Below are 24,417 nucleotides of genomic sequence, written 5' to 3' on the forward strand. Positions count from 1 at the left end.
TTTAATAAATGTTAAGGCTATTATGTCAGTCTGCGTGCCGTGTAAAACTGCAAAAAGTATTCAGTCTCAGAATTTTGTCCGGCCATCGCACGGCGATTTTGCAAATCGCGCGGACGATCAAGTGGTCGAGACTCGAGCGATTTATCTTCGCTCGAGCGCGTGACCATCACTGGTAAGCACGTGCTCCATATCAATTATCGTCCACAAGTGAGTAAAGCGACCGCGCCGAGCGAAGGAATCCCGTGTGAATCGACAGCGGGCCGTTTCTTCGCTCGCAACGCTACATCGACGCGGGAAAAGAAGCGCGAGATCGCTTTTAATTTAACGGACCCCTCCCCCGACACCTTTTGGACGGCGACGAGCACCACTCGCGTGCACGTGAAGACAAGCTTTATACCGTTGCAACAAATACTCTACCGAGAACTTCGAGCCGCTTATATAGAGACGCGTGTGATCTCATCGTTGGCATCTTTTTCAAGCGGAAAAGCTGGAGCGCGCGAGAGGGAGCAAGAGGGGACGTCCTTTCGTCGTATCGTCCCACCAGACGCAACGATGCAAAAAATAACGTCGGAATACAATCCAAACCGGATTTCATTTCAACAATTACGAAGTCAAATTCCAATCCGATTTCAACGATTCCTTTAGAATCCATTTTCCGATTTGACCTCAACAATTTCGAATTCAAATTCCGACATGACTTTAATAATTCCGAATCCAAATTTCAATTTGACTTCAGCAATTTCCAAGCCAAATTTCGATTTAATCTCAACAATATCGAATCCAAATTCCAACTTGACCTTTAAACAATTCTGAATTAAAATCCTGATTTGGTCTCAATAATTTCAGATCCAAATTCTGATTTGACTTCAACAATCTCCGATTCAAATTTCGATTTAACTTCAACGATGTCGAGTCCAAATTCCAACTTGACTTGAATAATGTTGAATTCAAATTTCGATTTGTGTCTTCAACAAAATCTTAAATACAAATTCCGATTTGACTTCAACAATTTTGAATTCAAATCCTGATTTGGTCTCAATAATTTCAAATTCGAATTCTGATTTGACTTAAAAAATTTCCAATTTGATTTGAACAATGTTAATTCAAATGACGATCTGTCTTCAAGAATTTTGAGTCGAAATTTCGATTTGTCGAATGCTACGGGAACGAATCGTCGAGGAAACTTCCTCTTCATCGACCGGCAACAGCATACTGGCAAGAGCAAACAATCGCTGTCGCCAGCGCTACGAACACGTTCGAAGGAATCGACCGTTTTAAACACGCGAGTTGCAACTTGGAACGGTATATACAGATAGACACGGGGGTATAGATATGTATATATAGGGTATAAGGTCGACCACGCGTATCACGTAACGCAAAGGGACACGAGTTTCGCTGGTGACGCGTTGCCAAAAGTTTCCGCGGATGAAACGTTATCGAGGATGACGACGACTCGAATCACTGTGCTCAGCGAATCTCCCTGACGCCACGTTGTCTGCCGCGATTCAAACGTTGGTCTCGTGCTTCCTCCACGAGGAGATTTCACCGCTCGACGCCAAGTCGCGCCACGTTGCGCAAATGTCGCTTTTAAGGGAAGAACCGGCTATCACATTTATCGTACGAACTCACGATTTTTAACGTCTGCCGCAACATATGCACGGCCCACGGTGAGTGAAAGAAAAAAGTGTTTTGCACACTCGCCTCCTAATTCTTGTTGGAGTAAATTTACTCAAGAGAGAAAAATAAAATTTTGTCGAGTGTCACATTGATAATATATCTTGCTTTTGCTCGTGACGATATATTCAACAAAAGCACATGTGGCAGCGGTCTCTCCCTCTCTCTCGTGCAAGATTATTTTTCGAGCAAGATAGGAAACGCGAATAATTCTTTTACACACACACATACATCGCGCACGTGTAATATACCCACATGTTAACTGCACGCGATTCGACGATTCGCTCTTTTCAGACTGCTCGCCGAGCTTCTCCCCTCATTTTCGCGCAACAATCGCAACTAATTAGTCGATATCCTCGACCTCGTGGCATTTATCGAAGAGGCCGGCAAGCTTCCGGATATCTGGCTACATGCAACCGACACATCGTACTCCTCTCACACGGCTTTACTCCTTACTTCTTGCGTAACATCTCTCACTCTTTCTCCCCATTCTCCCTCTTACGAGAATGTAACGTAAACTTTTGCGGATCAGCTACTGTTATTTTTACGGTAGAAGAGCGTCTCTTTCTCTCTTCTTAGCCGCGAGAACCTTAACGCAACCTTCCCGTAAACCGCGTGAACTGCTGCCGTAAACTTTTGCGGCGATCAGATGCTCCTGTCGTTTGTCGGCGCGACTCACGAGAAGGAGGAAATCGACGTTAGTGGTTTGGCGGCGGATAATAAAACGCGCGTTGGCGACGATATCGTTCCTCGCACAGACGGCGTTTTGCGCCCGTTATCGCGGCTTCGCAGTTATTACTGCTGTGCCGCACCGCGCCGCACTATTGCACCACCGTCATCGTCATCGTCGTCGTGTGTAATCACCGAGGCGATTACGCTCCATCGGAGATCACGACGGTGCTTACGTTCTCGCCACGTGTTTCCAATAAAATAGGCCGCGACGATGCGGCGATCGCTCGTATTGTCGCGATCGCGATCTTTCCTACCGGTCGTTTCGTGCCGGACACGTTCGGCTCTTTATCTGCTTTAATCGTCCGTACGCGAGTGCACTCTCTTATTATCGGCTTCCCGCGATAATACCGAATGTAAGTCGACAAGGTGACTCTCACTTTCACGACCCTCTCGCGGGAACTGATCTCACGCGACTCTACACGCGAAAGTCACGACGATGTCACGGCGATGAAGCTTAACGGTGTTTATGTTATTAACCCCTTAGAGCACTGCAGTCGCGTATACACATTTTTAATCAGCGATAATCGTTGCAGTGGCCTGCAAGCATATATGTATATTTGCTCAGAACAAAAATGATCAAATAAACATTGGTCATACAGAGCGTTCCGCGTTACTCGGAACTTTGATCTACAATGTGCTCTTTGCTTCTTGTTCTCTGTCTTTTTCTGGTTTAAAGCTTGATCAATGTGTTATTTGCTTCCTGTTTCTTTTTTTATCTCTTTTTTACTCATATCTTAAGCTTTAAGTCATAAAAAAACAGAAGACAAGAAATAGAACGCAAAGAGCATATTGTAGATCAGGCTTTAGTCAGAAAGAAATAAAGAGGGAGAAACAGGAAGCAAAGAGCACATTGTAGACCTGAGCTAAGAGTTAAGAGGTATCAAGGCATACTAGTATCTAATCTTTAACACACTAGCTATTAAACGTCATACATGTATGACAACAATTTTTTTTCTATATTCAAATTATCAAACTACACCTGATTTACACAATCAAAAGATAAAAGTATTAATTCGCACATACCTAATCCTAAATATTGGTGGTTTTTTTCATGTTTATATACGAATATTTATTTTTTAAACATAGAATATATGTACATATTCAATATATGTATATATAGTATATATATAGTATATATATATATATGTATATAAGATATGTATATATTTTATGTCGAAAATTTGAACATTCGTATTTAAAGATGAAAATAATAAAGTCCAGGATTAGAGTTATTATTTTAACGAGTTTACTTAGTAATTGTATATTATTAATTATTATTCTTATCATTAATTATTATTATTTATTTTATTATTTGGTGTTCCAATTATATTAATTTTATTATTAATTATATTCTCTCTCTCTTATTGCGTAAATCCGTCGGTAATGATTCTCAATTTTGATAGTGTTCCCAACTTCATTGTGTTTAAACCGTTTTATAACTCTCTATATGCGTGTCCGGGCATTGGTACTTTTACTTTACGTAACAAAGAATACATAAGATGGTCTGTGAGGAGAATCCTCTAAATAAGGTGCGATAGTGAAAGTGTCAAAGAACTGTTTACATATCCGAGAGCAATTGTCAGTTTTGTTGCGAGGACTCGCTTGTTTATTTACATTACGCTTAAATTCTGGTTGTATTAAACCATGGTTTACCCATGGTAAACACAAAAACGCAAACAGTAAGATGTAAATAGATTGACCAATCACGATCGATTATTCTTGGAACATATAGAAAACAATTAAATATTCTTATATTGCGTATGTATGTTTATATTCTCTCTACCGTAATAAGTATTATAATATTTATTAATATATTTTGATTTTTCCTATTTAAATATTATTCTCCTTATACTCCAAAAACAATCGACTGTGATTGGTCAATCTGCATACTGTTTACATTTTTGTGTGTACCTTACTTTGCGAGTCGATTTTCCTTTGTCAAATCTCGAATGTGTTTTAAATAGAAGAAGTGCATGTGTGATAAAAGAGAACGCGCCTGTTCTCCGTTTTTCCATGAATTGAAAAAGAACATTTCCCAGCTATGCGGAACACACGGTACGATGTATTGCCAATATTTGGGAAATAGAGAGAACGCGACCATTCACGCGTTATTCAATTAGAAGCGGTTACGTTAAGAATGGGATCGAATTCGATTGCGGGTGTGGATGCGCAAAATAACGTAAAAGCACATTCGCGAAAATAACGATCGAATACCCGCTTAACGATGGTAATAAAAACGTTAGGTTAGGCTGGGCCGTTATTTCCCTACGTGCTGGTTGTCCGCGTGAGCTCTGAAGCGGCCACGTGTTACGATAATTAAGCAAAGTAATCGATAACCCGACACGAATCAACAGCAGCAACGTCCGACGGTGCCGCGGGATAACGTAACGTACATGGTGCCGGAAAAAAATAGAGCAGAAAGGACGAGAGCGAGGCGACAAAGGAACGAGTCAACGTACGAAGTGAGCGTGATGCTCCGTATTTATAAGTATACACACACACACACATACACAGTGAAGAGAATCGTTAGAGGGGCGCAGGCTTACCTTGATTCCGAAGCGTGATCGCGACTACCCACGAATCCTCCACGACGGCGTCGTCGTCGTCGTCGTCAATTCATAAATCGATCTCTCTCGTCTCTTATCTCGTGTCGCGAAGGCGCGTAACTCTCTTTCTTTCTCGCTCACTCTCTTTCTCTCTCGACAGCCGGCGGCCGGGACTCTCGGTGATTTGATAATACAACCAACGAGAAAACGGCACGGCACGGCGCGGTAGGAAGTTCGCGGCGGCGCGTTATCTTAACGCAAATCACTGTGAATTATGTACCGGTCGCCTCAGGGTAGCCCGCCGTGTCGCCGATCGATCGATTCTCTCGCACTCGATTCGCACGCACGTAGAATAGAACACGTAGTGACGCGCGCGGAGGAGGTTAGGTCTCGGGTGCAATGAGTACGACGAACAGCGAGCCGTAAAGCAACGGCACGCCACGATTTCGGCCGCTACGGTCGCCGAACAGCCGCGCGCACGACGGCGCTCTGACGACGACGACGACGCGATAAAGCGCCGCGGAACGACTCGAAAACGCCACGGTGTATCCCGCGTGGCTCTCTTTCTCCCTTTCGGCTCGCTCTCTCGTGACTCCACCACGACCGTCTTCTCCGGGTATCGACCGGTCGGGTCCTACGGCGACGAATTCGCGCGAACTTGACCTCCCACGGCGAGGCGAAGCGAAACGAAGCGCGCTAACACGCAGAGATCGCCAGCGCGAACAACTGCCACGACGGTGGAACGCGCTAGGGACGACGTGCGGCGTGTAAATGACGCGGAATATGTCGAAACTTTCGGCCAGGCACTGTTATGTGGCGCGACACTCGAAAAACACCATGTAGCCTCTTTCGAAAAACGAACACGTCGTTTATATCCTCCTCGGCGATGACGACGACGACGACGACGACGATGGTTCGCGTGATTCCGACACAGCTCCGAAATGTAAGGTACTCGCGAAACCGTAAAAATCTTTTAAACTCGGCGCGCGCGCGCGCACACACATCACACACACACGCTCTCACTTACGGAGCAGATATAAACTTCCTACCTTTCGAAGGCTATGGTGACGCGCTATTATAGGCCATGACGCCGCCGGCACACATCCTCCTTGCAGCACCGGCGAGCGCCGACTGTCTGTACCGTAGTCCCGCGCGCTTTCGCGACCAGCATCTACGACGAGCGTACGACGGGCGACCAGCTGACCGCCGTGAAGCCCGTGCCGAGCTGGCCGTGGTGGTGCTCCTCCGTGCTGCTCCGTACGAGTCGGCGGCGATCACCGGCGAGTACGTGTCCGTCGCCGCGTCCGTGCCGCGGTTCCGACGATGCGATTACGTTGACACACCCGATGCGACCAGCACGCTGCATCCGGAGAGGGAACGCCAACGAGCTAGAGCACGCGCGAAATATCGCCCCGCTGGAGAGCCGCGCGCGGTTCCCCCGGGGAATCGAACGGAAAAAAGGGGGTAAAACCGGAAAGGAGAGGCGCCGACGAGTCGACGAGCCGACCTCCGCCGTCACTCTGTGTCGCGGCCGTCGTACGAGAGAGCAGCACGCGATACCGCCACGTTCGCCGCACAGCGCCACCTAGCGGCGGCTAGATGCTCTAGTTACCGACGGTTATCCGCTGATCTTACCGCGCTGAAGCGAGCAGTTGTGTCGGTAATAGCGTTTCCTGAGTCGATAAATGATCGAACAATTATCGTCGATGGTATTTGATATTTATATTAAAATTAATTTTTACAAAAAAATAACACATTATTTTCTGATATTCAATGTAATCAAAATATTGTCAGAAAGGAATACGTGGAAATACATTGAAATATCTTAACCTATAATTTAGTCTGAATAGAGCGTACTGAGAAACTTAGAATTGTTCAAAAAATATAATAGACAAGAGCAAAGTAAAAATGTCAACACTCACTCGAATTGACATTCAAAATTCAGCTATGTATTCGAAATTTTTTACTTAGGAATGCAATAGAATGTACGGAACATCGATTTATTGGCCCAATAAAAGATTAGTTTATTTCGGTTAACCATTTACACTTGATCACTAATCTCACTCTCTCTCGAGTGTTGAATATACATTTGTTCCACTGAAGGTAATAGAAAGTGTTGGTAACATTTACACTCGACATGTCGTTGAATCACTTTTATTCACTTTTTGCAGCCTGTACTCTCAATCTTTAATCATTATTACATCAGCAACGCTGGAGTACTGCACGTGCACTGAGTGACCATATATGCCATACGTGTATAAAAACGTGAGTGTGAACATCATATATAGCCATATGACATACATTATTATTACTTATTTTGGTATATACAGGAATATAGCCACTTTGGAAATATAGAAACATTGAATAAATAATTTTTTTACTGAGAGCATCATAAATTTCAATTTTATTATTTCATTAAATACTAAAATTATTGTATAATGTTATTATGTTTCTTTGGCCTTTATTTTTATAAAAATGTATAAAATCTTCCTTATAGCACAACATACAATCAAGGATATAAAAAAGTCAGCAATACTGACAAAATGTGTGGAATTTGGGCACTATTTGGTTTGGACACAGAACCCTTGACCTGTATCTGTGAGAATTTTGACAAGATATCGCATCGTGGTCCAGAAGCTTTCAAGATAGAATTTGATATCAGAGTCAAGGTATGCATTTTGAGTTAAAATGTTTGTGTCATTTATTGCATACATATTTTTCATTAATTTTTATCTTACAGAATGGATATCTGGGATTTCATAGACTGGCGATTGTTGATGGCCTGTATGGAATGCAACCAATGAGAATTTGTAAATATCCACATCTATTTCTTCTGTGCAATGGGGAGCTGTATAACTGGAAGAAAGTAATACACTCATCATCTAATATTTAATGTTTACATGTATTATAAGAGGAACATTATGAAGTATCACATATTTGATATTGCAGATAGGGAAACAATATGACTTTGAATATACTACTAAGTGTGATGTAGAAGTCATTATGCACTTATATGCTCACGGCGGTGCCGACTTTGTTGCTCGATCCTTGGATGGTGTATTTGCATTTTGTTTAATGGACATCGAGAAAAGAAGAATTCTAATTAGCAGAGATCCATATGGTGTTAGGCCACTGTTTAGATTACATTCAGATGATGGCCAATTAGCCATCTGTTCAGAGAGCAAGGTATTGATATTAACTCCTTGACTGTGTGACGAAAATGAGACTTCTGTGCCACCAGTGTGTGAAAAAAAGTTTCTTACATTTCCACTGATTTTAAAATTAAGGTTTTCAAGGTCGCTGAATCTGAATACGACATCAGTGGTAGAACTATGTAAAAAATAGATGAAGAAATGGAAAAAAATTTCCTGTCTATACAATCACGTACGATTTGTTGTGCAACGATTCGTCGAGTTGTCACACGTGATTGTATAAACAGGAAACTTCTTTCTATTTCTTTGCTATTATTTTAATGTAGTTCCACCACAGAATTTCAAAATTCAAAATGGTTGATCCAATATGGCGGATCAAAATTTGAAAAAATACTTCGACAATCATCCGCGCGCTACTTCCCATATAGAAATCGCCATAATAATCCAACTATTTTTTCAAAATTTTATTTACTGTATTGGATCTGTTATTTTGAATTTTGAAATTCAGATATCATGTTTATATTCAGCGATCTCGAAAATCTTAGTACAATTATTTTTATTATTTTTCCAACTTTTGATCCGCCATATTGAATCTGCTATTTTAAATTTTGAAATTCAGATATCATATTTGTATTTAGCGGCCTCGAAAACCTTAGTACAATCATTTTTATAAAAATCCAACTATTTTTCTAACTTTTGATCCTCCATATTAGATCTACCATTTTGAATTTTGAGATTCTGATATTTGAATTCAGAAAGCTCGAAATCTGTAAGATATCAAGCTTTTTACAAATCGCTTTTTTAAGATGTACATATATGTACATATATGTGGCACGTGCTTTTTCTGTACACATATACTACATACAGGGTTAAGGACACACTAGTTTTTTTCATAATAGTGAAATAATTCGCTATTGTATCAAATTTAAGGGTCTAATGGCGATATTAAAACGCACAAATGGGAAATCGATTCTAGAACCATTTCCTCCAGGTCATTATGAAGAATACGAAATTTTGAACGATGGCCGAACCAAACTTTTAAGAAACGTCAATTATCATAAACCTGGTGACAAACCTTCCTTTGAAATGTATACTCCTTTGATTGGTAAGTACTTGAAATTATAAGAATGATAAACAGAAAGCATATTGACATTACAGTCTGTCTTTTACAGATTTGGGTTCGAAACACATCCATAGCAATATCCGAAAGTTACTTTCGGCAGCTGTGGAAAAACGACTAATGGGCGATAGACGAATAGGGTGTCTACTGTCGGGTGGGTTGGATTCTAGTTTGGTTGCAGCTTTATTGATGAAGCAAGCAAAAAAACATAATCTACCATACAAAATACAAAGCTTTGCGATAGGTATGGGAGACAGTCCAGATATCATTGCTGCAAAACAGGTAAGTTATACATTTATATTTACACATTTCTGGTTTATCTCACTTTATCAATAATTGTACAACTGGAAATAAACTTAAATCCCTTGCAGGTTGCAGAATATATCGGAACTGAACATCATGAGATTATCTTTACCCAGCAGGATGTAATTGATGTGTTGGATAAAGTTATTTATTCTCTAGAAACATACGACATCACTACTATTCGAGCCTCGATTGGGTAATGCAAATATTGCTTGAACAAGCACCTAATAACATTCAAATTGTTTAATATTACATATCCAAGATATAAAGAAAAATTTATAATTTTTCTTCACTAAGATCCTTATTCTGGACTCTTTTTTTATCAATAAAAATGCCACTAAAAGTGACGTACAAATCTCCTAATTGGCTATAAGTCTTTTAGAAACACTTTTATTAATAAAAGAGAGTTCAGAATAAAGGTCTGAGGAAAATTCTTTCATTTTTTAAATGTTATTTATATTATTTAATGGTATTTTGTATAGTTTAATATTTATATATTACCAACGATAAAATATGTTGTACATTATATTGAATGAATATTTTTCTACAGAATGTACATTCTTTCAAGATATATAAAACAAAATACAGAGACAACTGTGATCTTCAGTGGGGAAGGTGCAGATGAATTAGCACAAGGCTACATCTATTTCAGAGACGCACCTAATGCAGCAGATGCACACAATGAATCTCTTAGACTGTTAAAGGATATTTATCTATATGATGGTTTGAGAGCAGACAGAACGACCAGTGCTTTTAGTTTAGAGCTCAGAGTTCCGTTCTTAGATCTTCAGTTCACCAATTACTATTTGTCGTTGGATCCTATCATTAGACAACCCCAAGGTGAAGCAATGACAACTTAAATAGTATCACAGATACGATAGATGTTACAGATTATATTAATAAGAAACATGAGAGAAAGATTAATATAACAAAAATGAGAAAATCATTATTGTATATTCATAGATGGAATCGAGAAACATTTGTTAAGATCTGCATTTGACAAGATTGATTTACTACCTTTCAATATTCTTTGGAGACATAAAGAAGCTTTTAGTGATGGCGTCGCTTCCATTAAAAAGTCTCTGTTCAAAATAATTCAAGAAATTGTAGAGGATCGTGTGCAGGATGAAGATCTGGAAAAAGCTTGTATTAAATATCCTCACTGCACACCAAAGACAAAAGAAGCGCTCTATTATAGGTGTGTACACTTTATCAAACAAAAGTAATTGTCACATTGATATGTTATATTTCTTTTTTGTTTTAGAGACGTTTTTGAGTCACATTATGGGGGACAAGCAGAAAATTTTACACCTTACTTCTGGATGCCACGCTGGGTAAAAGGTATCACCGATCCATCTGCAAGATTTATCGCTCATTATCAACAATGTTAAACTCTAATAAGAAAATTGGAATGAAATCATCATATATATAGGTTTAGAAATGCATAAAATATATAAAATCAAAATATTAGTGAAAGTAAATAAGAGCCCAAAAGAAATAATCTTTTCGCTGGCATTGTAGTGTACAAAATTTAATTAATCATTTTTATATAATCATAATTAAGTTAAAAAAACGTACGTTTTGGTCACCGGTTTGGACCTTCATCAGTGCAAACGAAGACGGGATTCAATAATAAGAGTATGAAAACTAATCGTAGTATTAAACGCAATATAATTATTCGGTCTGTCTTGTCTTATACGCAATATAATTATTCGGTAATGCAATTATCGCAAAGTGATTTGATTGTGACAAACAGGTAAATAGCGAATAATCTCGACTTGCCTCCAACGTCTATTATCTTAAAGCTGATATAGCGTAAAAAAACAGTTCAAATTAAAATAAGAGAAGTTTTGTCGGAAATGTTGGCTTACTAAGTAAACGCAGAAAGAGAGATATATATACATCATCATATAACATACATATATAACGCAGGATCTACTATATTAAATTATAAATGTTTTGTACATTGGATATTCAGGGATATTTGTGCATATTTATTATAAGTGATATATCTATCACAGGATATTTATAATTTTTATCAAAGCTATATATAATATATTACATATATAGCGTTCGTATTTTATCTTAAAGACGACATTTTGTCTATCACTGTTATTAAAATAAAAAAAAATTAAAAGAGAATGTTAAGTTTTATTTAAGGTGAGATTAAAAATTAAAAGAGAATGTTAAGTTTTATTTAAGGTTTAAAAAAAAAGAGATTATTTGAACTATAAAAAATAATTGATGTACCCCTGGTGGGACTCGAACCCACAATCCCCGGTTTAGGAGACCGATGCCTTATCCATTAGGCCACAGGGGCTGTTGACGAAACAGCTTCACATACTGAACTATATGGCACTTACACCATAAATATTTGATATTTTGCAATTTTATGATTTTCAAATATGCATAGCTAAACTAAAAAATCTATTTGCTTTAACGATATTTTTCTTATTTAAAATGAAATAAATAAATATCCAAATTTGAAAGTGAATAAAAGTAATGAAGTGTAGAGAGTGCAGCTGAAGTGAACACATTTTATGTTCGTCGCTTTCGACAAAGATGGCAACCAACTTGTACTGGGTTGTCAATTAGTAAAATCACTGCTTCCTACGAGATGCATTCCACGGAAACTATTTGAACATTCTCATATTACGCGCGTAATTGATTTGTAACTTGCAGTAAGTATTTATTAGAAGTATACATTTATTTTTCCGCATTGCATTAAGCGCAAATACAAAACTTATTTGACATCTATATGGGAATACATAAGGAAAAAGTTACTGACCTTTCATTTTTTTTTTAACAGATGATATCAACGAGATACCTATCATTCTTGTCTGGAATAATAATAGCTTCTTTAACATGGGCATTCAGTCTATATCTTTATTCGAGATTGTCACAAAACTCCATCACTGCCAGCCCTACAATGTTAGTACCTGGCATTTCTAGTCAAGCGCTCAAAGAATCGTTATTCAGACATGGGGAAATCAGTGAGAAGGATATCATGTTACGCGATAATGTTATCATGTTGCGCAATGAGAAGCAAACAATGATTGGTAAGAAAACCTACAACTTAAAGGGCAATAAAAATTACAAGAACAATGACCTGTTTCTGCAGCAACTACAACCTGTTCCAGTAAAACCTGCAGTTACATCAGATCAAGGTGACACAGTCTTAATGTCCTAAACAACTTGTATTAAACAATTACAATCACTCATATAACTAATTAAACATTTCAACAGGTTTAGATGAATTAGGGATGGTGAAGAATTTGGACGATCAGCAAAAGAGAGACGAGGGATACAAAAATTATTCTTTTAACATTCTGATATCAGACAATCTTGGCGTGTTGAGAGCTGTGCCAGACACGAGACACAAATTGTGTCGAGCACGAAAATATCCCGCTAATTTGCCAAACGCCAGTATAATTATTTGCTTTTATAATGAGCACTACACGACGTTACTGCGATCATTGCATTCCATAATTGAGAGAACCCCAGCGACGCTACTGCACGAGATCATCTTAGTGAATGATTACAGCGACAGCAATATGTTACACGAGAAGATCAAAGTATACATTAAGAACAATTTCGACGTTAGAGTACAATTTTTCAAGACTGACAGGAGAGAAGGTCTAATCAGAGCACGAGTGTTCGGCGCAAGGAAGGCAACCGGCGACGTTTTGATTTTCTTGGACAGCCATATAGAGGTGAATGAAATGTGGATAGAGCCGCTTCTTTCGAGAATCGCCCACTCAAGAACTATCATACCTATGCCGGTAATCGATATCATCAACGCGGACACGTTTCAATATACTGGCAGCCCATTGGTAAGAGGTGGCTTTAACTGGGGTCTTCACTTCAAATGGGACAATTTACCAATTGGAACACTAAAACAAGAAGATGATTTTGTAAAGCCCATCAAGTAAGATTATATCCCTACATGTTTTGATATATCGATGTGTGAACGCATTAGTCATAAATATATTTATGTAAGTAAATTTTTCCTAATTACATGTCTTTTATTAAATGAACAGGTCGCCGACGATGGCTGGAGGATTATTCGCTATCGACAGAGAATATTTTACAAAAATGGGAGAATATGACACCGGTATGGATGTTTGGGGCGGGGAGAATCTTGAGATATCGTTCCGAGTAAGAAACAACTGCTTTCGCTCTGTTCTTTCCTCAAGATTTGTCTTGCCATGCATATTACAATGTTATTAATCTCTTCTTCTTTTCAGATATGGATGTGCGGCGGTAGTATCGAACTCATTCCTTGTTCACGGGTAGGTCATGTCTTCAGAAGACGACGACCATATGGCTCAGACGACCCGCAGGACACCATGTTGAAAAATTCCTTGCGCGTTGCGCATGTATGGATGGACGAGTATAAGGATTATTTTCTGAGAAACGCTAGGAGAATCGATTACGGCGATATCTCGGAACGATTGGCGTTGCGGCATAGATTAAAATGCAAGACTTTCGGTTGGTACTTAAAAGAGGTTTATCCCGAACTAACATTGCCAGATGATACGGAGAGACGGCTGAAGGACAAATGGTCGAAACTTGATCAAAGACCAATGCAGCCTTGGCATTCAAGGAAGAGAAATTATACTGACCAATATCAAATCAGACTTTCAAATTCTGCGCTTTGCATCCAGAGTGAAAAGGATATCAAGACTAAAGGCTCCAGACTTATTTTGATGCCGTGTTTAAGAATTAAGTCACAGGTAGATATATTTGTTCATTATTTTCGGATCGAGTTATGGAAGAAAAGACATTTTATATATTTTAATTCTTTTGAATAATATAAATTATATTCCACAGATGTGGTATGAGACTGATAAAAATGAATTAGTACTTGGCCAAATGCTTTGTCTGGAGGGAGCGGAGAAAACTCCGAAACTTGGAAAGTGTCACGAAATGGGTGGAAGTCAAGACTGGCGTCATAAACGCATCGTAAGACTTTTCGTTGGTGTATTTAATTTTGTCTTTGCATTACAGATCATGAACTCAAATTGAATATTATTTTATTTTCAAAGAAAGAAAGGTCTCAAAATGTTTGACCAATATTAATCCATTAATCTAATGGAACAATTATTTGGGGTGAACAGTAGTAATTTAAAAAAAATTTTTTTTTATAGAATAATACACCCATATACAGCATGGCAGCTGGGACTTGCTTAGGTGCAATGCGTGATGTAAGAAATGCTCAAATTATCATGGACTTATGCACAAAATCGAACACTTCATTGATAACTTGGGATCTTATCCGATCAAAAATTCCATCTAAAGAAATTAGATGACGTCGAAAGAAAGGTCGTAAAAATAGAAAAAAGAACTATGAGGACTGGCTTGGGAGAAAATGGTAGGTCCCTTTGGTAAACTGTATATACTCGACAAATGGTCATAATCAGATGTAGAAAATTTCATACGTCGAGTTTTAAAATAATTATGACAAGAAATAAGTAAGAAAAACTTGACTCTTCAGCAGAGCTTTAAAACAGTTGAAAGTATCGTAATTGTATAAGAAAAACGTTGAATCTCTTTAATACAATGTATATATGCAATGTAGAGAACCTTCGTTTTTATATTTTTATCACTTCTCTACACTATTATATAAATTTATATATAAATTAAAGTTTTATATTTATATTTAATTTAGAAATTATAAAACAATATTATGTGTTATATATATTGTTGTAAAACGTGATAAAATAACAAAGCCTATTAAACAATGTTTAGTAAAACAATTATTTATAAGATATGTTTATATTTATAATTTGATGTTATAAAATCGTTTTTGTAAAATATATTTATTATAAATATTAAAAAGTTGTTTTCTTTAGCATGTATAATATTTTTTACACCTTTGTATCTTACATTATACATGATGGTTTGCTGTTTAGGTATTTAAAAAAAAGAACCAAATTTGGTTCTTTTAACATTTGATTTTCAAATAACGCGACTCACAGTATAATCGATGGATTAGATGGATGGACTTATTTTCAAATGGAACCACGACAAATAAAATATCTTTTTTATTTTTAAATAATAGATTCAACGACAAATAAACTTTCATTTTAAAGTAGTACTAGAGATACAGAGTCTATACTCTTTGACTATATAAGTATGGACTGCCAGTTGGCATTCTCAAGCTGTAATCAACATGAATAACATCTCCAAGTAGCGAATCCCAGTATTTCGATGACATATGTAAACTCATATATAATAGCAAACCTATACCTTTATCAGTTTAATGCTTGATGTTCGTTAATTTTTACATACATGTCGAAGAACTGGACATATTAGAGAATCACAAATATATATTAAATTAATAACATTTTATTTTCAAGTAAAATTATTTTATGTAAAGTAAATGCATTACAATGTCTAAACAGATTTTTTTAGACACAAGTTAACAAAAGTCGTAATTTTTAGCGGGTAATAATATATAATTATAATTACACAAATATTGCATAATTAAATTCAATAATATATATATATATATATATATATATATATATATATATATATATATATATATATATATGTATGTGTGTGTATTATTGAATCTATTATACAATATTTATGTATATTTAATAATACATATATATATTTTTTTTTATACATTTATTGTTGCTTTATTTCACATGTATGTTAAGTTTATACATACATATTTTATTTATACTGCAAATGGTTCTGCACTTTATCAAACGTGATAAAACAGCGCCTATATATTCCATCTCTCTCTTTCTTCCGGTTTTACCATCGAAATCTGACTTCGTGTTTTGATTTTTTGACATTTATCTCTCGGGGACACACGTAATGTTGATTACATAGCAAAGCATTGTGAGAATAGGAAAAGTGGGGGTAACTGGCAGTTCATACTTAAGCCAGCAGCACGTGGTGCTTGTTTTTATGTTGGATTGCTTGCTAGGTGGAAATACTCTGTTTTGATATGAGACTGGCCAATGGAATTCCGATATCATAAACAATAAGAAGAAGAATATTTGATATGTTATATATTATTGGAACAAGATAAAAATAACTAATTTTATATAACGTGAGCATTTTATATAATAATAATATAATTAATATATATATAATAAAATTGAATTTAACAAAATTCACTGCTACGTATGTTACGATTCGCGATCGCTTTTGATCTCACCTTAAAATGTTTGCAACTTGTATAAAAAGTGTACTTGTAGTATATAAAAAGTATACTTGTAGTATAAAAAGTGAAATATTTATATTTGTTTGCTCTGTGAAAGTGTAATTTATTTAATATAAACTAATAATAATAGTGTAGCAGTAGTAATAATAATAACGATAAAACACACGAAATGTATCCCGCGAATCACAAGACCGTATTCGTACTGGATCATACTCCTTACTTCGGAATCTCTAGCGAATGTCCGTTGGAGTTTGACTTTTTAAAAAGCAGAGGTCAAAATTTGACTCCGTTAGCACCGATTTGTAAATCGCTATGGACTACCAGCGTTGAAGCTTCATTGGAGTATTGTCGTATTGTATGGGATCTGTTTCCTACAGGCAAATTGGTATATAAGAATTGACTTTATTAATATCAGATTTATAGTTTTACCATTATTAATGTTAGTATTATCATTGTTACTATTCTTGTAATTTTCTATAGATTAGATTTGTGGCAACAAACCATGCTGTTTATATATTGAACTCATGGAGCCTGTCACAACAGAACTTACAACATGCAAGTATCTTCTTACATTTAATTAACACGTTACAACCAAAACCAGGAATACATTTTCAATTTGTGATGTATTAAGCTAATTCTAGATTTGTTCAATTGAACTACTTTAAGTCTAAAAAATGATTATAAGTCCTTAACCTTCTGCTGACAATGTGAAGTTGTAGAACATATCCAGCAATATGTGTTTGGGGTGGGATCTGACTCCAACATTGTCAGTAGAAGGTTAAGATTAAAATTAGTAATTAGAAGGTTAAGATTAAAATTAGTATAGTATTTATGTACTATATTCACAGTAAAATCTTTTATCTTGTTTAAATAATGATAATATCGATAACTGTATTTGTGACTTTAGCTGTAATTATAGCCAGAATAAATATGTAATTGTTAAAACAAATATCTATATTGATATATGTTCTATAATAAAAAAAAAAATATCTGCTTTATACAGATAAGGAATGCTACCGCAATCTTAGGAGTGCCAACAAAGACACCAGAACCTGGAAAAAACTATTCAATAGTATATGGCTTACATGTGGCAATTAGTATTCTAAATGAATGTTCTCATATACAGCATGAGAAAAGAACATTTTTAAATAAGAACACTACTAATCTAGTGAACAGAGGCAGAATTATATGTATCACTAGTATACGTGACGATAGTAATATGAAGAGCTTGGAGAACATATTCCTAAATAAATTAACACAGAAGAATAAGACTGCATTAGCTTTAAATCAGTCAGTATTTATATAATTATTTCATTAAGGTGTTATACTTTATTATAATATAATGTTATTGCATTTTCTTATCTTGCAGTTTACCCATTGATTACTGTCACCTAGTTATATTAAATATATTTCCCAACAATATTGAGCCACAAATCACTAGCCAAGGTCCACGAGAGGTATGTTTTTAATAACGAATCAATATTCAATTTTATCCGGAATGTGTTACAAAAAAATTGTATATAAGAATTAATATTCTTAATGGAATAATTTTCCTCGTGCAGATCTCACCATTGCTAACAGTAGAAGTGCATTCAATCAAAGCTTCAGCGCTCTACTTCAAGTTATTGCATCTTATTCTATCACATTATAACCTTGCCAGTACTACAGTAACTGGTATACCCATGAAAGAAGAACAAAATGCCAGCTCATCCACCAACTATGACATTGAAATATTCCATTCTTCCGCTGCACACGCTGTGATATTAAGTATGCGCTATTGGCGTTTTATTAAAAAAATAATAACTAAACGTGTGATAAGTGATGTTAACCCTCTGCTGACAACGTGAAGTTGCGGAACATATCCAGCAACGTGTGTTTGGTGTCGGATCTGACCCCAACGTTGTCAGCAGAGAGTTAACAATAAATAATTGTGAAATTTTAAGCGTTGCGTCGCGAGACACTGATAATAGAATCTTCACTTTTTCTTAATAGCAAATCCGCAAGATTCGTTGATAAACACTTTTAGATGTTTCAACGAAGGCTCAGAAGACTACGAGACTGTGACGCTCAAGTGGTGCTGCACACCGCGCGATTGTAGGATATCAGAGATGCAGAATTTCACAGCGATGTATCGGATTACACCTGTGGACGTCAATAGCAGGCCGTCTTCGTGTTTAATTAATTTTCTTCTAAATGATAGATTAGTGATGCTTGAAATGACCAAGAAGACTGGTGAGAAGACCATATCTCATTTGTTAGCAGCACACGGTGGCGAAATCTTCATTCATACTCTGTCCACTGCTAAGAGTGTACTTGAAGATCCACCTTTCATAAAAGAGGGTTGCGGTGGCCGTGTGACTAATTATAGAATAACCGTAAGACGCTTTTCATAATCATTTACCGGGAAATTACAAAAATTACTTTGTTAAAGGAAATATTAGGTTGGTACGAATAACTTGGCATTTTTCTAACTTGGCATTTTCCTGTTAAATTTTTGTAAAAGAATTTGGATATTTGAAGAGCAAAATAGTAAGTTCTCGTTAGATATTTAGAAAAGTAGTCCACGCTGTTTATTTTATTTGTAACAATTATTAATCCCGTGAAATCAACTATAATTTCTTTTTCTATTTTATTTGATAAACGTGACAAACTTTTTGCACCAACTTAATATATTAAAATTACTTACATTTTCTTTCAGTATTGTATACGATACAGTATTGTATACGATACAATTTTCTCAGTTCGAGAATATTTTTCTTTGTCCCAGGATTTCGGCAATTTCATGCGAAGCAACATGCTAGTACCACTTTCCACTGAAAATATGAATGGTCCGGTGGAAAAGATGAGATCTAGACTAGAACGCTACACCAAATATTGGCCCATTACTATTTCCAGCACCATCATGTTAAACATAAAGCAGGTTTATATTCGGACAATTCTAAGTTATATTATTGAATATATATACTATTAATAAGAAAAAAAATATATATGTTAATTAGAACTCTAAAATTTTATTTTTTATCATGTTTCTTGTGCGCACGATTTCTGACATAATTTTTTACTTTTCATAGCAATGCATAGATCCTCTACTGGAGTTTATGGTGAAGGAGAAGCTCACTGCGGAAGAGGTGCTGCAGTGTAAGCAAGTTTTATTTAGTTTGCTACAATCGGAAGCGAAGCATGAGTCATTACCTTTGTCGAACATTGGTCGTGATGGAAAGGGCATAAAAAGAGAAGAACAGTATCGCCTATTATGGGAAGAGATGGAAATTTTCTTGAAATATCACGCGAATAATTCGGCCGCACATATGGAAATACTCGAATGTCTACTAGATATTAGAAGTAAAGTTAAAAATAAAATGGAGTTGGACCAAATCTTGCGAGAACTCGACAGGTAACTAAATGATTATATATTAGGTTATCCGATAAGTTCGTAGAAATCTTTTATTTTCTTTTTACTTCTTCGCGATAGCAGATCATTGAAAAGAGGAAAAAATGAAGCAAAGTTGTGCCCGACTATAAGAGTGTCAGCTTTGGGTTTTCCGTAAAAATCCGTACGAACTTGTCGAACAGCACAATAGATTTAGACGTTTAAGAATCTGAGGATCTAAAAATTAATTCGTTACAGTTTTGGAAAAGAAGATGGAGTCGCAGGGCGAGTAAATGTAATCAGAGCGACGACGGACTCGCCGCCGGCGAGCACGATGCTATCGCGCAAAAGCAAGAGCTTATTGGACATCTGGATGGAACGTAGCGCGTCGAAGAACCCAAGGATGGAACTCAACGGCAGACTCAACAGCGACGGTCTCAAAACAGAGTTGTATCGTAATTTGAAAAAAACCGGCAAAGAACCCATTTTGGAGTGTTAATTCCCCAACAGGGGGAAATGTCTAGCTAAGTGACGAAACGATATATAATACGCAACGTACCGCATTGTAAATATAAGCGATTTTCCATCGGTGGTACTTGCGGATTTATTGAACCAGGATTGTTGATTAAAGTCGTTGTATATAGATCAACTAATATTTACGTTGAAACGAACATCCCGCGATACAACAAATATGTACGTTCCTACTTTTCTCACTCTATTACGTAAAATATTTATATTTTCAAGTTTATAATACACTCTTTATGACAAAATTATAAGTACAAATATTTCATGATGGTCTTAATTTTGTGATAAAGGGCATAAATTTGCAGGATCATGTAGTCTTTCATGCTCTATGTAGAGAAAATTTTCAGAATTTGACTAGAACGAAAAATTGGATTTAGTTTCGTTTCAAAAATGTAAAAGAGAAATTTGGAGATACAATTATTCAATTCGAATCAGTATCAATATAGATCACCTCGATGTCGAGACGAAGGCACATCTGCGTGCAAGAATACATGGGACGCAAGCAGAATGAAAGTAGTACATTATTCTTACCATCTCCCTGCGTCGTCCTGCCGGTCACTTTTCCTCATTACTCCGTTACTTTATAGCCGACCACAGATGTCTATACTAAACTAGATTGCTAACAGGCTATCTAAAAAGCGTATAACTGTTTGTGTTCAATAGTTTCCAGTGTATACGAGAAAATGGCCGCTACCGCCATACATTTTCACTATTTTGTCATAAAATTCTTTTGTTGAAAATAAGCAGAGCAAATAACATCTAATACCATCTAATATCATCTATTTTTTTGTTACGACATTTTTTGATGCAATAAGATGCTGGCACATTTTTGGTTTTACGACAATAATTTAATGGCCACTCTGATTCATAAGTACTCACATAAGTGACACGTCACGCACACATAGCTGCGTTCGGCATTGTAAATCGAAGATGTCGGATTATTCTTTTACCTCGAAAATGCATAAAAGTGAGAGAGATACGAGATCTTGTATCTTTTTCATTTCTATGCAACTTCGAGATGAAAGAGCAATCCGACGTCTCCGATTTACAATGCCGAACGCAGCTATTGTCACAGAACCGCCGCCATTTTTTTGCATGCAACCGGAAACCTTACGCGACACACATTCGAAGCCCTTATTAGCAATCTCTAGTTTAGTATAGACATCTGTGGTTGATACCGATTTTCACGCTGTTCGATGCGCTATCTGCACCCTTTTTTGAGGTGGAACTACATTCTCTACGCCCATTTTCAGATGCTGCCGGTAAAGTGTCGATTTGTGTGTTGCATGTTCATTCTACATCCATTTTGTGGCAATTCGTGTCCGTAGGTGTTTTCCAGTTGCGTACACTCCGTTACACAAAACCAGTTTATTGGTTGCATATTATCTTACAAGATATTTTACATAATATGTAACCAATAAATTGATTTTGTGTACGTGTGTGCCAAGATGTGTTAAGCAATTGGAAAGCACCACGTGCTAAGCCCATAATTGCGTAGTTAAGATCATGGACTGTCCATATTTAAATAGTTCAGCTTAAAAGAACAGACCTTCGGCCTAGGCGCGTGAGTCGGGTAACTTTTGGTGCGTTCGCTTTGGGCGTTTACGCGCTTAAGAGTCATTCTATCTTTATCGCTCATTACTTGCGGAAAAAAGATAGAATGTTGCTTAGTGCCCAGAGCGAACGCACCTGAGTAGCACTGCTTCGGCATTTGACAGAACGGCGGTTCAGAGAAAGTTGCATCTATTTACTAACAAAACTTACCTAATAACGAAGAAGCAACGAGAAGAAACGTGAAAATGACAACTTCGAAGGAATTAAATTTAGCTAGAAAGAGTCTTGTAGCATCGCTTGGTGATAATGCAAAAGTGTGAGTTCTTTAAAGAATAAAATATTTTGACTGTTATATCATAAAGGTTATAACCTAACCTATAGATCTATATGTTAACATAATTATAACTTCATAATTTGTTGAGAGAAAGAATTATATGTAAGTCCCTATTTTTATGATTATATTTTCTTGACAGATACTTTGAGAAAATGAAGCTGTGGTTCCAGATGAAGGTACATGATTTGTTTGACTAGATCGTGTTAGTGTAAGCATGTATATTATTCACATTAAACTGTTAAACTTGTTTTAGACGACAAAGGAAGAATTTGACTTCGAAGCACGTAATATCATGACAGAGGATCAAGTTCGTTTACATAATGAATTCCTGTTGTGTCTCTTTAATAAAGTTCGTGGATTAGCAGCTGCTGCGCCAACTTATAAGATAGACAGAGATAAAAATTTGAAGGAGAGAAGACTGCGATTGAAACGCAAATACAAGACTGATAAATCAAATTTTGAGGTATATAGACATTGGCTGCGTGCAGAGAAAGCTGCTTTGCAACTGTTATAAAATTTGTGAATTTGATTGAAGTATGCTCTTAATTTTGGTTGAATCCAAGAGCATGTACTAATCAGATTCATGAATTTTACAATAGTTGCAAAGCAGCTTTCTCTGTTGAACGCAGCCATAGATACCATAACATTATAGCAGTAATATAATAAAATTATACTAAACTATCTATATTTTTTCTTAATGACAGCCAGCTGATATGTATGTGGAAGTATTGAGTCAAACCTCATCGCCTATCAGAGACGAGCCTATAGGTGCCAATCGTTCTAGTGCTCAAGAACTTGTATTACCAGATCGAACTTTTGTACTAGCTCGACTAATGCTTGCTGCATGGGAAAATAATATGGACGGCGCTGAAGATAATACAGCACACATTGTTATAGCAGCAACACAAATTTTCCTGAAAAACATACTTACTGCAATCTTCACGCGTAGGAAAGGATATGCTACTCGAGATGGCTCTTTTATTTACAATATTGGAGAACCAGTGCCTAGTTCATGGAAAAGGAACTCCATGTATATAAATCCATTGCACTCTGAGTAAGTTGCAAGTGATAGTTTCTTTTATATTGTACAATGGTTGATGAATTTTAATTTTTCAACATAGGCCAACAGAAGTATTAGAACCTCATGGCCAAATTCCAACAGCAAAACCAACCATTGAGGAAGCCGAACAAGCTATTGCTTTTGTACATGCATGTTCCGTGCAAACCACTCTTCCGCCATTGAAGCCAGTTAGCATGGCTGATTTGCAACATACATTAAGGGTAAAAATAAGAAAATACGGTTTTGTTAGATTCATGTTTTAACTCTAATCTTATTCTCTTCAGATTTATAAAAATCTTGTGAGTAATCACACTATATATGCTACTAATATGGAACGACTGTATACGTATGCCACTCATCCAACGTGGGACGATTTGGAGGCAAAGAGAATGTTATGTCAACCTTCAACGTAATTATATGTCTTACTAACGCAAACAATTCATAAAAGTTTAAGATTACATGCGTTTTGTGTCTGTGGTTTATTAATGACTTTTTATTTTAATTACTCGCTGTCGTATTTAATCTCGTTTTATAGTGTGGGATAAGTAATATATTAAGTATACAACACACGTATATACGTATATATTCTTTTTATTTTATTAAAAATCGAAATATATTTTTAAATTTTTATTTAAGCGTCAGCATTATACAGGGTGTTCAAAAAGTCCCGGACCGGTGAAATATCTCGAAAACTAAGCATTTTAGAAAAAAATGTTTCAGATAAAAGTTGTGGCGTTTAAAAAGATGTTTTTACTGATCACATCAGTTTGACCTTGGGTTGCGTAGCGAAGGTCAGGTCAAGGTCACATTAATTTTTTTAAATGGAACACCCCATTTTTCATTGCATATTCTTATAGCACA

General features: G+C 36.5%; 5 protein-coding genes and 1 non-coding gene across 11 annotated transcripts in view; 4 read left to right on the forward strand and 2 right to left on the reverse strand.

Annotated features, from left to right (window-relative positions):
- Window positions 1–6,458, reverse strand: part of LOC116845382 (dentin sialophosphoprotein) — a 71,139-nt gene extending 64,681 nt beyond the window's left edge. The window contains exon 1 of one of the 2 annotated variants that reach the window (XM_032817970.1): window positions 6,002–6,458. The gene's annotated coding sequence lies outside the window, so the exon portion shown is untranslated. Of the gene's footprint in view, window positions 1–4,952; window positions 5,460–6,001 lie in introns of those variants that run through there. The other variant, XM_032817971.1, reaches the window with a different exon arrangement.
- A 184-nt stretch (window positions 6,459–6,642) lies between these two features.
- LOC116845385 (asparagine synthetase [glutamine-hydrolyzing]) lies at window positions 6,643–11,650 on the forward strand. Of its 2 annotated transcripts, none has more exons than XM_032817977.1 (11): window positions 6,643–6,661; window positions 7,124–7,217; window positions 7,450–7,621; window positions 7,693–7,818; window positions 7,902–8,138; window positions 9,035–9,209; window positions 9,277–9,506; window positions 9,596–9,723; window positions 10,078–10,367; window positions 10,491–10,725; window positions 10,792–11,650. In XM_032817977.1, the coding sequence occupies exons 3-11, from the start codon at window positions 7,496–7,498 to the stop codon at window positions 10,916–10,918; spliced, it is 1,674 nt and encodes a 557-aa protein (XP_032673868.1). In that variant the 5' UTR covers window positions 6,643–6,661; window positions 7,124–7,217; window positions 7,450–7,495; the 3' UTR covers window positions 10,919–11,650. The 2 variants fall into 2 exon arrangements, with proteins under 2 accessions (XP_032673868.1, XP_032673867.1); XM_032817976.1 differs by lacking the exon at window positions 6,643–6,661 and adding an exon at window positions 6,823–7,055.
- A 124-nt stretch (window positions 11,651–11,774) lies between these two features.
- On the reverse strand, window positions 11,775–11,847 carry Trnar-ccu. Its single transcript has one exon. It is a non-coding gene; the product is annotated as a tRNA-Arg (tRNA).
- A 206-nt stretch (window positions 11,848–12,053) lies between these two features.
- Window positions 12,054–15,055, forward strand: LOC116845384 (polypeptide N-acetylgalactosaminyltransferase 35A-like). Its single transcript, XM_032817975.1, has 7 exons — window positions 12,054–12,208; window positions 12,337–12,694; window positions 12,774–13,455; window positions 13,568–13,685; window positions 13,775–14,263; window positions 14,361–14,492; window positions 14,678–15,055. The coding sequence occupies exons 2-7, from the start codon at window positions 12,337–12,339 to the stop codon at window positions 14,837–14,839; spliced, it is 1,941 nt and encodes a 646-aa protein (XP_032673866.1). The 5' UTR covers window positions 12,054–12,208; the 3' UTR covers window positions 14,840–15,055.
- Window positions 15,056–16,177: 1,122 nt separating this feature from the next.
- On the forward strand, window positions 16,178–21,116 carry LOC116845383 (integrator complex subunit 13-like). 3 transcript variants are annotated; one of them, XM_032817973.1, is made up of 10 exons: window positions 16,181–16,599; window positions 16,844–17,098; window positions 17,194–17,268; window positions 17,717–18,003; window positions 18,083–18,170; window positions 18,276–18,480; window positions 18,706–19,088; window positions 19,481–19,633; window positions 19,785–20,107; window positions 20,342–21,116. In XM_032817973.1, the coding sequence occupies exons 2-10, from the start codon at window positions 16,883–16,885 to the stop codon at window positions 20,580–20,582; spliced, it is 1,971 nt and encodes a 656-aa protein (XP_032673864.1). In that variant the 5' UTR covers window positions 16,181–16,599; window positions 16,844–16,882; the 3' UTR covers window positions 20,583–21,116. The 3 variants fall into 3 exon arrangements, with proteins under 3 accessions (XP_032673865.1, XP_032673864.1, XP_032673863.1); XM_032817974.1 differs by having other exon boundaries at window positions 16,178–17,098; window positions 18,706–18,945; window positions 19,455–19,633; XM_032817972.1 differs by having other exon boundaries at window positions 16,181–17,098.
- Window positions 21,117–21,759: 643 nt separating this feature from the next.
- On the forward strand, window positions 21,760–24,123 carry LOC116845388 (transcriptional adapter 1-like). 2 transcript variants are annotated; one of them, XM_032817981.1, is made up of 7 exons: window positions 21,760–21,870; window positions 22,327–22,478; window positions 22,636–22,672; window positions 22,750–22,959; window positions 23,201–23,550; window positions 23,618–23,777; window positions 23,841–24,123. In XM_032817981.1, the coding sequence occupies exons 2-7, from the start codon at window positions 22,408–22,410 to the stop codon at window positions 23,967–23,969; spliced, it is 957 nt and encodes a 318-aa protein (XP_032673872.1). In that variant the 5' UTR covers window positions 21,760–21,870; window positions 22,327–22,407; the 3' UTR covers window positions 23,970–24,123. The 2 variants fall into 2 exon arrangements, with proteins under 2 accessions (XP_032673872.1, XP_032673871.1); XM_032817980.1 differs by lacking the exon at window positions 21,760–21,870 and having other exon boundaries at window positions 22,211–22,478.
- Window positions 24,124–24,417: the final 294 nt, after the last annotated feature.

This window comes from Odontomachus brunneus, unplaced genomic scaffold, assembly GCF_010583005.1.
Source record: "Odontomachus brunneus isolate Ranch 3 - 2012 unplaced genomic scaffold, Obru_v1 Obru_scaffold_051, whole genome shotgun sequence".
NCBI classification, from domain to species: domain Eukaryota; kingdom Metazoa; phylum Arthropoda; class Insecta; order Hymenoptera; family Formicidae; genus Odontomachus; species Odontomachus brunneus.

What these genes read in the sequence shown, in the direction of transcription:
- LOC116845388 (XM_032817981.1), top strand. Translation starts at nt 22,408, where the DNA reads ATGACAACTTCGAAGGAATTAAATTTAGCTAGAAAGAGTCTTGTAGCA. An exon ending in CTGATAAATCAAATTTTGAG is followed by an intron (nt 22,960 to 23,200) that starts GTATATAGACAT and finishes TCTTAATGACAG; the next exon opens with CCAGCTGATATGTATGTGGA. An exon ending in ATTTGCAACATACATTAAGG is followed by an intron (nt 23,778 to 23,840) that starts GTAAAAATAAGA and finishes TATTCTCTTCAG; the next exon opens with ATTTATAAAAATCTTGTGAG.
- LOC116845383 (XM_032817972.1), top strand. Translation starts at nt 16,883, where the DNA reads ATGTATCCCGCGAATCACAAGACCGTATTCGTACTGGATCATACTCCT. An exon ending in TGTTTCCTACAGGCAAATTG is followed by an intron (nt 17,099 to 17,193) that starts GTATATAAGAAT and finishes AATTTTCTATAG; the next exon opens with ATTAGATTTGTGGCAACAAA. An exon ending in TGACTAATTATAGAATAACC is followed by an intron (nt 19,089 to 19,480) that starts GTAAGACGCTTT and finishes TCTTTGTCCCAG; the next exon opens with GATTTCGGCAATTTCATGCG.
- LOC116845384 (XM_032817975.1), top strand. Translation starts at nt 12,337, where the DNA reads ATGATATCAACGAGATACCTATCATTCTTGTCTGGAATAATAATAGCT. An exon ending in GATTTTGTAAAGCCCATCAA is followed by an intron (nt 13,456 to 13,567) that starts GTAAGATTATAT and finishes TTAAATGAACAG; the next exon opens with GTCGCCGACGATGGCTGGAG. An exon ending in GTTTAAGAATTAAGTCACAG is followed by an intron (nt 14,264 to 14,360) that starts GTAGATATATTT and finishes TATATTCCACAG; the next exon opens with ATGTGGTATGAGACTGATAA.
- LOC116845385 (XM_032817977.1), top strand. Translation starts at nt 7,496, where the DNA reads ATGTGTGGAATTTGGGCACTATTTGGTTTGGACACAGAACCCTTGACC. An exon ending in AATTTGATATCAGAGTCAAG is followed by an intron (nt 7,622 to 7,692) that starts GTATGCATTTTG and finishes TTTATCTTACAG; the next exon opens with AATGGATATCTGGGATTTCA. An exon ending in AATGTATACTCCTTTGATTG is followed by an intron (nt 9,210 to 9,276) that starts GTAAGTACTTGA and finishes TGTCTTTTACAG; the next exon opens with ATTTGGGTTCGAAACACATC.